Source organism: Scylla paramamosain, chromosome 22 (assembly GCF_035594125.1).
Source record: "Scylla paramamosain isolate STU-SP2022 chromosome 22, ASM3559412v1, whole genome shotgun sequence".
Lineage (NCBI taxonomy): Eukaryota > Metazoa > Arthropoda > Malacostraca > Decapoda > Portunidae > Scylla > Scylla paramamosain.
Genome location: NC_087172.1, coordinates 7,275,001 through 7,287,500, shown reverse-complemented (window position 1 = coordinate 7,287,500; position 12,500 = coordinate 7,275,001). Strand labels below are relative to the sequence as shown.

Sequence of the window (12,500 nt, the reverse complement as noted above, 5' to 3'; positions counted from 1 at the left end):
TGTCGTGTTTGTGTGTGTGTTGTTGCAGGAGGTGAAATGTGGTGACGTGTTAGTAACGTGTCTGTTTGTGTGTAGTTGTAGGTTGTTATTAAGGTGTTATTAATGTGTGTGTTTGTAAGTGTGCATCAATAATAGTTGCAGGAGGGTTGTTAACGTGTGTGTTTGTATGTGTGCAGTAGTAATAGTTACCAGGAGGAGAATTGTGGTGGCGTGGTCATTAACATGTGTGTTTGTGTGTGTGTTGCAGGCGTACGAGCTGTCCACGCTGACGGGGACGCAGGTGATGTTTGCTAGTGGCGAGCGAGACGGGGCACGTGTACACCTTCGCCACCAGGAAGCTGCAGCCCATGATCACCTCCGAGGCGGGCAAGGCGCTCATCCAGACGTGCCTCAACAGCCCCGACCCGCCGCAGGCCCCGCACCACCACGACCAGCGCATGTCCGCCACGGGCTTCGAGGAGACGGAGCTCACCTACGCCGTGAACGAGGACGAGCATAAGGTCAGGCAGATGATGTACTCAACGCCCATCAACTCCATGCACCAGGGCGGCTCCATGGCCTCGCCCTCGCACCACGCCGCCGCCGCCGCCGCCGCCGCGGTCGCCCTCCAGACCCACCACCACCAGCCCCAGTATCACCACCCCCACCCCCTCCCACTCCCCACTTGTCCACGCCCACCTCTACCCACCCCATGAACCACCACCACCACCACCTGACCCAGAGCTCCCCGGGCCATACTGACCACACGGGCGTGGGTCTGCACCAGCACTCCCATCTGGTGGCCCCGCAGACCCCCACTGCCCTCCCACTCCCCCCTTCCCCCGCACTCACCCATGGGGGCGCCCTCACCCACCTCCCCCTACCCCAGCCTCCACCACCATCCCCACCACCACATCCCAACACATTCGCGGTAGGGGTGCGCCAACAACTTCCGCCCACCCCCACCCGCCCCCTTCAGTGCACGCTACACCTACCCCTTCCCCACCCTGTATGAGTAGGCGATCCTTCCTCCTGGCGGCGTGCGTTGCGTGGGCGTGGGCGGCAGAAAACGGCGGCGGCGGCGGTGCGGGAGGCGGCGGCTCCTGCACCGAACTGGCCAGGGAGGCCCGGCAAGGTTGCCCCGCCCCGTCGCGCCGCCCCGCTGCCCCTGCCCTCGTGGCGGAGCAGCGGAGCGGGGCGGAGCGGAGCCTGTCGGGGCCTCCCGGCGGCAGTAGCTGCAGCCGCTGTGGTAGATGATCTCACTGTCATGACTCGTGTGCCATACATGTACAAGTGGCGCCGGGCCCCTCCGCCCCCGCCGGCACCACCACCACCATCACCACCACGCGACAGTGCCACAAGAGTCTGCCGCAGAGTGCCCGGTGCCATAGAGGGCGTGGTGGTGATGGTGGTGGGGGCGCTGGTGGTGGTGCAGGGTGCGGCGCCCTACAACTCGCCTCACGCTGGTTGTAATCTTTATACCGGGGCGGCCCCGATCCCGACCCGGCGCCCCTCTGTCCGCCCTGGCAGCCGCCCGGGGCCGCGCTGTCCCACAGGAAGCCAGGGCCTGGGGGGCAGTGTGGCCAGGGCGGCGCTGACGGCACCCGCATGGGCCCTGTGGCAGTGTGTGGTGCCCCGCATGGCTTTGTGGCCAGGCTGTTGTGCAGGCAGTATCGTGGCCACGCCGGCTGGCCGCGGCCCCGGCTTGTGATAGTGGCTGTCTGCACCACTGTGATGCCTTGACTTAGTGTGGTAGTGAACGTGTGTGTGGCCAGTCCCGTCCCGCACGTCCTGCATGTCTATGTCCATGTTGTTGTTATTTTTGTTGTTGTCCTGTTCCCCACACACCGACACACAGGGGCGCCCTACCTCAGGAATACCCCAGGTTGACCTCACACTTCCCGACGCGACGACCCAGCACGTCTACGAGGTACAAGTTAGCGAGACACGTGACCGGCTGCAGCAGGACCGCCGCTCACTCGTTCCGCGGCGGTGTTGGCCTGTCTGTCTGAGCGGCGCGGCGCGGCACGGACTATACTGGCGGTGAGGCCCCGGGCTGCTGTTGCTGCTGCTGCTGCTGTACTGTTTCGCCACGATGACACCGTCTGGCTGACGTTCCTGTCATATTACCGTCCTCCTGATGGAGACGCTGACGTTCCTGGTGATGCTGACGCCCTGATGGAGGTGCTGAGCGGCCTCCTCGGGTGAAGCGCTGATCCGGTCCCCTGCAGGAGGCCCCGCAGTGGCGGCGCCTCCTGGTGGCGGCCGTGCTTCCTCCCTCCCTCACTCCCTTCCTGTAGATTGGTCTTGGTCAGTCACGCCTTAACACTCCTTCTGAAGGACTCCCGAGACTGTTATACGACGGCGACGAGGAAGATGAGGATGGAGGTGGTGGTGGTGGTGGTGGTGGTGGCGGTGGTGGTGGTTGGTACTGGTGGTGGTAGTGGTGGTGGTGGCGGTGTTGTGACGATGAGGGTGAAGTCTTTCTCACAAGTTTTTGCTGTTGGTGGAGGTGACGTGAGGCCGCGGCAAGATGGCGGCGTGGCGTGTGTGTGCGTGCTGATAAATGGTGTGAGTGTGTACGTAAGGCTGATGTTGACAGGGTCTGCTGCTCCCACTGCTGCCGCCGCCCGTCCCTCCCCCGCCCGCCCTCAGGTGCGGGTGGGGGGCAGTCCTCTCTCGGTGGCCAGGTGCAGGGCGGCGGCGGCGTCAGGAGCCCTCTGCTGCTGCTCGTGACTTTCGTTAGCGATGATAACCTTAACCAAAGTCAGGCTTGGACGGGCGGCAGCGGCGAAGGAGGCGACGGTAACTAGTCAGTGGACGTGACTAATACCAGCTTTAACCAGTGTGTGTGTGTGTGTGTGTGTGTGTGTGTGTGTGTGTGTGTGGTGGCGTCCTGGTACCCTCGCACCGTGACGGGTCTCAGTCCCCGTGGGAGGTGGCGTGGCATGGGCGGGGCGCCGCGCCCTGCAGGAGCGGTGCCCCATCGCGGGCGGCCGCAGACAGGTAGCCGACAGCTCTCACCTCGCTTGTTTGTCCCTGCGACACAAGTGTGGGCTGAGGGGCGGCGAGACCTGCCGCCCGGGACTCACCTTCACGCCCACGCCCACTGGTTCATTGGTTCACCGCCCACCACCGCGACCCACCAGCCCCCCTTCCCCTCGCTACCACGCCGAGCACAAACTGTGTACATACCGCGTTAACTTGTTGATTAACTGTGTAGTGAAATAGGTAACTTATTGTATTTTTAGGGCCACATCTAAATACGAAGTGTATATACGAGTTGTTTTATTAATCTTGTACAAATGGAACACAAAAAAAGAATCCTAGTAAAGTCGTGCTATCTTTAATTTTGGTCTTTACTTTCTTGTTCTCCTGAGTTGTGCATGTGTTGTGCCGTGCTTTGCTGTGCTCTGCTGGAACTGGTGTGTGTTTTTTTTTCTTGGTGTTTTATTATCACCATTATCAGTTTTTTGTATTATTAAACTTGTTCCTCTAATGGGTAATTGTAGTCCGTGTTTGAGTGTACCTTTCAGCACACACACACACACACACACACACACACACACACACACACACACACACACACACACAAACCAGCATGCCATGTACGTACACCTTAGCACGTGTAGTGAATGTGTGTGTGTGTGTGTGTGTGTGTGTGTATGTGTGTGTGTGTGTGTAAATTCTTGTTTGCTGCATACGTACTATGTTTAATAGAGGCCGCACGAGTCCCTTTGTGTGTGCGCGCGTGAGAGAGAGAGAGAGAGAGAGAGAGAGAGAGAGAGAGAGAGAGAGAGAGAGAGAGAGAGAGAGAGAGAGAGAGATCAGTTCATGGCAAAAATATAATAGCGCATCCTTACAAGTTTACCGGAAGTTTTGGGGTGTAACAAAAAGAATATACTTTTAAATACATTTATTTCATTTCCAAAAAACAAAGTTACACAAATAATAAAAAAAAAAACACTACAAATAAATGACGAAAAACATGAAGAATTGAGTGCACACAATTATGAATGAGAGAGAGAGAGAGAGAGAGAGAGAGAGAGAGAGAGAGAGAGAGAGAGAGAGTTACAAGGGGTATTTGCAGAACGTCGTATCAGTAGTAGTAGTAGTAGTAGTAGTAGTAGTAATAGTGATGGAGCTCCAAACACACACAATACATACTCCTGTTCTTCTTTCTCTCCACTCATTCCTTCAATCCTTCCAACCATCCTGCCTTTCATCCCTTCATTGCCTTTCTCTGCCTCCACTCATCACACTTCAGTCAGTCAACTGCCACGCCCTTTTTTTAATATTTCCTCCCTTCATCCTTTCTTTTCTTATCTTTCTATCTACTTTTCTCACTTCTATCCTTTGGTTATTCAGTACTAAAATTATCGCTCAATATCTTCCTCTTTTTCCTTTTTTTGTTTTTTTCAGTATCTTGTAATTATCAGAACTATTCTTCCTTCACCATCTTCTTGTACTTCTCTCACCGCATATTTATTTTTATGACCAAGTTATTATCCATTCACTATATTTTCCCTAATTGTTTCTGTCTTTCTTTTCTTTTAACTTCCCTTAGTCTTTTCTCTATTTTTTTTTCGCTTATCTTCATGTCTCGTTTTCCTCTTTCTATTCTCCGTTTATTTTTTTGTATATTTTTCCTCCCTTTTTCCTCTCTTCTCTTTACTCTGTCTTTTCTTCCGTCTTCCCTTCATTACCTTCCTTTCCTGTTTCCCAGCTGTATATATATATTTTTCCCATTATCCCCGCCATCGGGTCTTACCTTTCCTCTTTGCATACTTGTCTTAAAAATACCTAATCATTATTTCCTGTTTTACTCATCACCTTTATTTTTTCCCTTGCCATGTAAAAATATGTCAGTCGGTTAAACATTTTCTTCTCGCATCATCCTCGGTTCCTTTCTTCTCATCTTTACTTTTTTATTATATTTTCTGATACTCCACTATTTTATTAAGATGAAGTTCTATACTCTCACACTCTTCATTGGTTTTCTCTTGTGTGTTTGTGTTTACTTCCTCTCGTCAAATATTCAGTCTTGGAAAGCTTTACAAATACACTGCTCGAAGTTCAATTCTTGCTAACTCTGTTCTGCATCAGTCTCGTAGCTTCATTCACAGTTTAATCCTCTATAATAGTTTCGAAGTTTCAGTCATTCACAGCTTAATCCTATCCTATACCAGTTTCGAAGTTTAATTTTCACTAGCTATTCGAGACTATTATCGTTTCATTGACAATAACTCTCCTATGCCACTTTCAAAGATTCTTTCGCAGCAAATCTATCTTATACAATGTTCGAAGCTTCAAACTTATTGCTTCATTCTTGCCCTCTTATTTCTCTCCCGTTATCATCATCCTCAACATCGTCTTATGTATCCAAAAAAATCTGTGATGTAACAGCTTTCATATCCTCCCGTAATCTTATTTACAAGATTGTCTTTTAAACATTCTCTCTATTCTCTTTTCAGTATTTGCAAGCACAACTAAACCTTAAGACAGCATGACTGTAAACTCTGAAACCTCTATAAACACTTGAAACCTTTGAATCCTGAAACACCAAGCCAATTTGAACCTCGAAGCTATCGACTCTAAATTTTGAAACACTAAAACTACATATGGAATTGAGACCCGTATTGAACACTATAAATATCAATTCTGAAACACCTATAGACACGCGAGCCTTTGAACTTTGAAACCAAACGAATCAATACCCAAGACCCCAAACTGAACTGCGGAACACTAAACTAATATAAAGAACTAAGATCCATAATAAAAACTATAACGCTTAAACTCTGAAACTTTGTACCTTGAAATACCATACCAATAAATTTTAAACCTCGAAGCTGTTGACTAAATCTTGAAACACTACACTGCATATGGAACAAAGGCCCGCATGGAACACCTAAACACACTTGAAACTGAATCCCGAAACACCATACGAATCTAAATCTCAAAACACCATAAAGTGAATCTTGAACTACATACATAAATGAGGACCGTAATAAATGCTATAACCATAAACTGAAACATCTATAGACACTTGAAAGTTTATTACTTGAAACACGATATTAATTTCATCCTTTAACCACTACACTACATACTGGAACATATTCCTGAACACTCTGGCACCTCATCTGGACTACTTTTAATAGGTTGTATCTCAAGGTTTTGATGAGTCCAGCGATGGGTTAAGACGAACTGTCCACCATTAGCCGTTTGATTGTCCTCGATCTTGAAAAAAGTCTCGCGTAAGGCTAGACAATAATTTTGATGCACAACAACAAGAGCAGTATTGAAAAAGTTTAGCTTCATGTCGGCAACTCTATTTTTGCCACTTGATATTGTCGACTTTAATAAAATAAGTCACAGTCATTGGCAGTCAAAGGGTTAGTGAGAGTGAGAAGACACCCTTGAGAACCTGAATAATTATTCCCTGTGACTTCTGAAAATATTCGTGCAAAGTGTCAGTCATTGGCAGTCAAACGGTTATTAGATAAATATTAAGGAGAACCTGGCTAATTATCTGTGGTCTGTGAAAATAGTCCTGATGAGAGAGCAAAGCGTTAAAGAACATGTGCCTAAATCCTACACTATGCAGATCTAGTACCTTGAAATGCTATTTATAACTTGCAGCCTTGAGACGCAAAACACGTAAAGCAAGACCTTTTGACTCAACTTTTTCCCCCTCGTTATATCCTCCTTGCTCCAATTAAATAACTTTTTTCTTTAAAAAAAAATCATATTTTTTAATAGTCTTACTCTTTATTTATTTGTTTTATATAAGATAAAAATAACTACATTCGTTCTTATTATTTCTCTTTCTTCTTTATTTTCTTCTGTTTTCTTCTGTCCCTCTCTTCTTTTTTTTTATTTTGTTGTATTTTCCTTTTCTCACAAGAAAAGAGTCTCATGTTTGTCCGTTTTTTCTTCTAGTTAAATGTCTCATAAAAACATTATTTTTTTTATCCTTTTCTCCATTTTATTTATTTTTTAATCTTTAAAGAAGTCGCCTTTTTTAACTTTTCAGTTTTTTTTTTCGTTTTTCTTATTTTTAATCTTTTCTTGTATATATTTTGTTACTATATCTGATTTTCTTTCTCATCTTATTTCCTTATAGATTTCTCTTTCAAGAAAAAAGTTTCCATATAACTTTTCTGATATCCGTCATTAAAATCAACCATTTCTGTATTCTTTTCACCTCTCCATTTTCCTCCTTCATTAATCTTCGACCTTGCCTCCATTACTTGTCATGCTAGGGACACACACACACACACACACACACACACACACACACACACACACACACACACACACACACACACACACACAAAGTAGCTTGAGTTGGTAATAGTTTGTGTCATTAGATTCCAAACGTTATCTATTATTATTATTATTATTATTATTATTATTATTATTATTATTATTATTATTATCATTATTATTATTATTATTATCATTATTATTATCATTATTAACATCATCATCATCATCATCATCATTATTCTCGTCGCTCATCAGTTGACGGATAAGCCCCGCCCACTGTATCTTCCCGAGGCCTGTGATTGGTTCTTGCGGAGAGGGAGGACAAATATAAGTGGTGGCAGCGGGTGGGATGGGGCGGGGCTTACACGTCAAGCTAGTGTGAACAGACTAGATATTGTGAGGGGTGTAGGGGTGGGAGGGAGGGGTGTTTTGGGGTGTATCTTGCCACCTACACCCTTTCACCACCGCCCACACCCATCCACACGTTCATCACTCATCACGCCCGCATTTCTTCCTTCCCATGGGCTGTATGAACTCTCTCTCTCTCTCTCTCTCTCTCTCTCTCTCTCTCTCTCTCTCTCTCTCTCTCTCTCTCTCTCTCTCTCTCTCTCTCTCTCTCTCTCTCTCTCTCAATCGCCCACGCCACACTTACTCACACATGAGCGTTCACAGCGCACTCACACGTACACACATGCCTGTCTGCATTCTAAAGTGTACATGGAAGGGTTACACACACACACACACACACACACACACACACACACACGTCCATAGTGTTTGAATGTAACCTCTTTGTCTCTGTGTGTGTCTGTCTCAATATACTTGTATGTTTATCTTGCTTATGTGTCTGTCCGTCTGTCTGTCTGTCTGTCTGTCTGTCTGTCTGTCTGTCTGCCTGTCAGTTTGCTTGCCTCTGTTTGTTCAGTTATCTCCTAATTGTCTTTCTGTCTTTTTTTTAATTAATGTATATGTTTTCTATCCATATTTAGCCGTCTGCTTTTCGATCTGTCTATATTTTGTCTGTCCGTCTCTCTGTCTATATTTTCCGTCCTTTTGTTATTCTTGCCCACGGCATGTGTGTGTGTGTGTGTGTGTGTGTGTGTGTGTGTGTGTGTGTGTGTGTGTGTGTGTGTGTGTGTCTATGCCTATGTCTATGCTGCCTGCCTGTTTGTCTGTCTGTCTGTCTTCGTGTCGTTTGCCTGTCTGTCCTTCTATCACCTGTATGTTTGTTCGTTGTCTTTGTCAGTATGCCTGTCGGTCTCTCTCTCTCTCTCTCTCTCTCTCTCTCTCTCTCTCTCTCTCTCTCTCTCTCTCTCTCTCTCTCTCTCTCTCTCTGATACACACACACACACACACACACACACAGGATAAATAAAACAACACTGTATTTATTCAGTTTTGGTGTTGACAGAAAGAAACCACAACAGCGGTACAGGCTGGCGGGGGTTGGTGGTGGTGGTGGTGGTGGTGGTGATGGTGGTGATGGTGATGGCGGTGGTGGTGACGGCGATGGTGGTGATTAGTGGCGGCGATGGTGGTGATAGTGAAGGAGATGGTGCGGTGGTGCCTTGCTCTCCACTAGACTGCTCTGCTCTTTGTCTGTCTGTACATTTGTCTTTCTCTTCCATCACTCTCTCTCTCTCTCTCTCTCTCTCTCTCTCTCTCTCTCTCTCTCTCTCTCTCTCTCTCTCTCTCTCTCTGCCGGCACCTTTCCTCCGTCCTTCTCTCCTCTCCTACCTCTCCTACCTTCTCTCCACTCCTATACCTTCCCTCCCCCGTCCCCCCAGGTCTGCTCGGTGCCCTGGGGAACACTTGACATACCTCTGTGGCGTCTGGGTGGTGGAGCATCTCTCTCTCTCTCTCTCTCTCTCTCTCTCTCTCTCTCTCTCTCTCTCTCTCTCTCTCTCTCTCTCTCTCTCTCTCTCAGTCCGTTAGCTTCGTACGTACACTCAGCATTTCATTCTTACCTAATCATTCACTGAGAGAGAGAGAGAGAGAGAGAGAGAGAGAGAGAGAGAGAGAGAGAGAGAGAGAGAGAGAGGGTGGGAGAGTCATTTATTAACCTCCCGACAAGTTACACAAAACAAAAAGATATTAAACCAACACATCTCATCATCTTATCTCCCTCCTCCTCCACCACCACCACTACCCCCACTCGCTCACACTCCCTTCTCCCTCCCCTCTCTCCCTTCCCTCTCTCACTCGTCGCGGGCAAGAGGGAGAGGGAAGGAAAGTTACGAAGGCTGTTTAGAAACTCTGACAGATAAGAGACAAGACGCAGAATGGTTTGCATGAATAACAGAAACGAGATAGCATGGTTTACCCGAGTGATTGATATGAGAGAGAGAGAGAGAGAGAGAGAGAGAGAGAGAGAGAGAGAGAGAGAGAGAGAGAGAGAGAGAGAGAGAGAGAGAATGGGGGGATAGAAGAGGGGATTATAGTGGGGAGGAACCTTAATGATCGTATCCATCCCTCCCCCTCCTCCTCCTCCTCCTCCTCCTCCTCCTCCTCCTCCTGACGCACGTATATCTTGTTTACATTGAGAAGTGTTGTGGGGAAGAGGAGGAGGAAGAGGAGGAGGAGGAGGAGGGTTGTGGTTATGAGGGGTTAAGGGGGGAGGGGGCCGGTGACGTCATAACGGTGGAGTGGAGTGGAGTGGTGGCGTCACTGAGGGTGGAGGAGGAGGAGGAGGAGGAGGAGGAGGGAAGGTGGAGGAGGATTATTATTGTACTCTAGAGAATGGCATTTTTATTTTTGGCTTTTGTTTCTACTTCGTTATTGTTGTTGTTGTTGTTGTTGTTGTTGTTGTTGTTGTTGTTGTTGTCGTTAATACATTCGTTCGTTCCTTCGTGTGTGACGCCTTTGTATCACACCAGTATCTACACATTTTGACTAAGTCCTCTTCACCACCTCGTCCTTCTCCCTTTCCTCCTCTTTCTCTTCGTCCTAAGCATACATATCAAACGTAATAGTTAAATCATCGTACCGTGTTATATCCACGAGTCCCGCTTGTTATTGCTGTTGTTGTCACTACTACTACTACTACTACTACTACTACTACTACTACTGTTGTTGTTGTCGTTGTTGTTGTTTTGAATTAGAGCGCCATTTTCATCTTATTACATCCTCCTGTCCATACACACTCCCCCTCCCTCCACACACACACACACACACACACACACACACACACACACACACACACACACACACACACACACACACACATCAATAACTTCCCACCAGACCTAAAGAAACACACACACACACACACACACACGCACGCACACACTGTTTACACCGACACAAGTAAAGTTTTCCCGCCAAATCTGTCAGCTGATCTCGTGTGAGCTCAAGCGTGAAGACTTCCCGCCTGAGTAAACGAGGGAACCGCCCCCTCCCGTACCCCTCCCTGCCCTCTCCCTCTCCCTGCGCCATTCAGCTCACTACTCCCTTTCCCCCTCCCCCTCACTGTGTTCCTCTTCATTCATCGCCGCACTACCATTTTCCTCGCGCCCTTACGCACTCAGGTGTAGCGGCGTGTGTGTGTGTGTGTGTGTGTGTGTGTGTGTGTGGGTGTGGGTGGGTGGTTGGGATGATTGTGGGCTTGTAAGGTATGTAGGTAAGGCGAGGTTATGTGTAGGTACTTATCTATCCATTCAGCCATCTATTTGTTCGTGTGTCTATCTGTTTGCCTGTGTGTCTATGTGTGTGCCTGCTTGTCTGTCTATCTATCTACCTATCTATCTACCTTTATGTGTACCTGTCTACATACCTATCCATTCATCTATCTACCTACGTACCTATTCACTCATCTGTCTATCGATCTATCTGTCTATCTACCAATCTATCCATCTATCTATCTATGGGTCAGGATGTTACCGTGAGTGAAAAAATTGATCTGAGTAGTGTGGAGTACAAGAAGTGTGGCAGGGTGGATAACAAATTGTGGAGTTGTGTGGTGGAGTGCCTGTGGTGGTGATCAAGTGGAGTGTGTGAGTGACGTGTGGTGGTGATGGTGGTGGAGTGTGGTAAACTGGTGGAGGACGGGAGGTGGAGTGGAGGGGTGTGATGGAAGTGCTAATGTGGGTGAGAGAGAGAGAGAGAGAGAGAGAGAGAGAGAGAGAGAGAGAGAGAGAGAGAGAGAGAGAGAGAGAGAGAGAGAGAGAGAGAGAGAGTGGGGGGAACTGAATCGCATCACACACACACACACACACACACACACACACACACACACACACACACACACACACACACATACAGAGATAAAAACCTTCCTTAAACAAAATCTTTCAAACACGTAGAAGAATCATCCTACTTTCAAATTCTCTCTCTCTCTCTCTCTCTCTCTCTCTCTCTCTCTCTCTCTCTCTCTCTCTCTCTCTCTCTCTCTCTCTCTCTCTCTCTCTCTCTCTCTCTCTCCCACACGCACACATACACATTAAAGTCACAAGTCACTCCTCGGGCTGTCCTTGTCTCGTGTGAAGTTAATTGTACCTTGTCTTGTGTTTTTACCTGCCTTTATTTTTTATACCTGTTCTCGCACCTGATCCTGCAGAGTTTATGGAGCGTGTGATGATCCTAATACGATGATTTCTGGAGTTTTAATGTAAGGTGTTCAGATAATTTAGCACTTGTTGATACTGTGTTAATATTTAGTGTGTTTGGTTACTGTAATTCTCTCGTGCCTGCCTGCCTGCTACATAATTATTTAGTGGTCAGTGCGCTTGTCTCAGTACGTCGTTTAGATCAAGAGTGCACGTTTAATATCTTTTTTTCTTCTTTTTTTCAGCTTCTTTTCTTCTGCATGAAAATTGGTGTCAAGTTCTTTTTCTTTTTTCTTTTTTTTTTTTTACTTTTTCTTTGTTTCTTTCAATTTTTCAGTTAATATCGTCAAAATTAAGAACTTCAGTTTAAGTTTGTGTAATTTTTGCAGGTAAAAATTGACCATAATTTGTATTTTCTTCAGCGGTGAAACTAACAATACGCGTTTAAATTAGTCTTTTTTGTAATTCCTTCATTAAAAGTAACCTTTATTTTTTATTTCGCATTTTTTTTATTCTGTGTTTATATTTGTATGCATTTTTTATATTCCTCATTGTTAAGATTAAGAATACGCATATATATTTTTTTCTGATTATTATTTTTCACATTAGAAATGACGCTTTTTTCTTTATTTTGTTTTCCACTTCGATTCTTTTATAATTTCCAGGATTGTCAAAATTTAAAATATGCATCACAGTTGTTCTTATTCT

At 46.6% G+C, this 12,500-nt stretch overlaps 1 protein-coding gene and 1 long non-coding RNA gene across 2 annotated transcripts in view; one reads left to right on the top strand and one right to left on the bottom strand.

The window, feature by feature from the left end:
* The window catches only part of LOC135111505 (uncharacterized), a 43,516-nt gene extending 40,187 nt beyond the window's left edge, over positions 1–3,329 (top strand). Inside the window, 2 exon segments of the mRNA XM_064024854.1 lie at positions 248–286; positions 288–3,329. Of these exon segments, the coding sequence (XP_063880924.1) occupies positions 248–286; positions 288–695 (447 nt within the window). The 3' untranslated portion in view covers positions 696–3,329.
* Positions 3,330–7,642: 4,313 nt separating this feature from the next.
* The window catches only part of LOC135111507 (uncharacterized), a 24,952-nt gene continuing 20,094 nt past the window's right edge, over positions 7,643–12,500 (bottom strand). Inside the window, exon 2 of the long non-coding RNA XR_010273757.1 lies at positions 7,643–12,500. This exon is cut by the window's right edge and continues 4,835 nt beyond it. This is a non-coding gene — a long non-coding RNA (uncharacterized LOC135111507).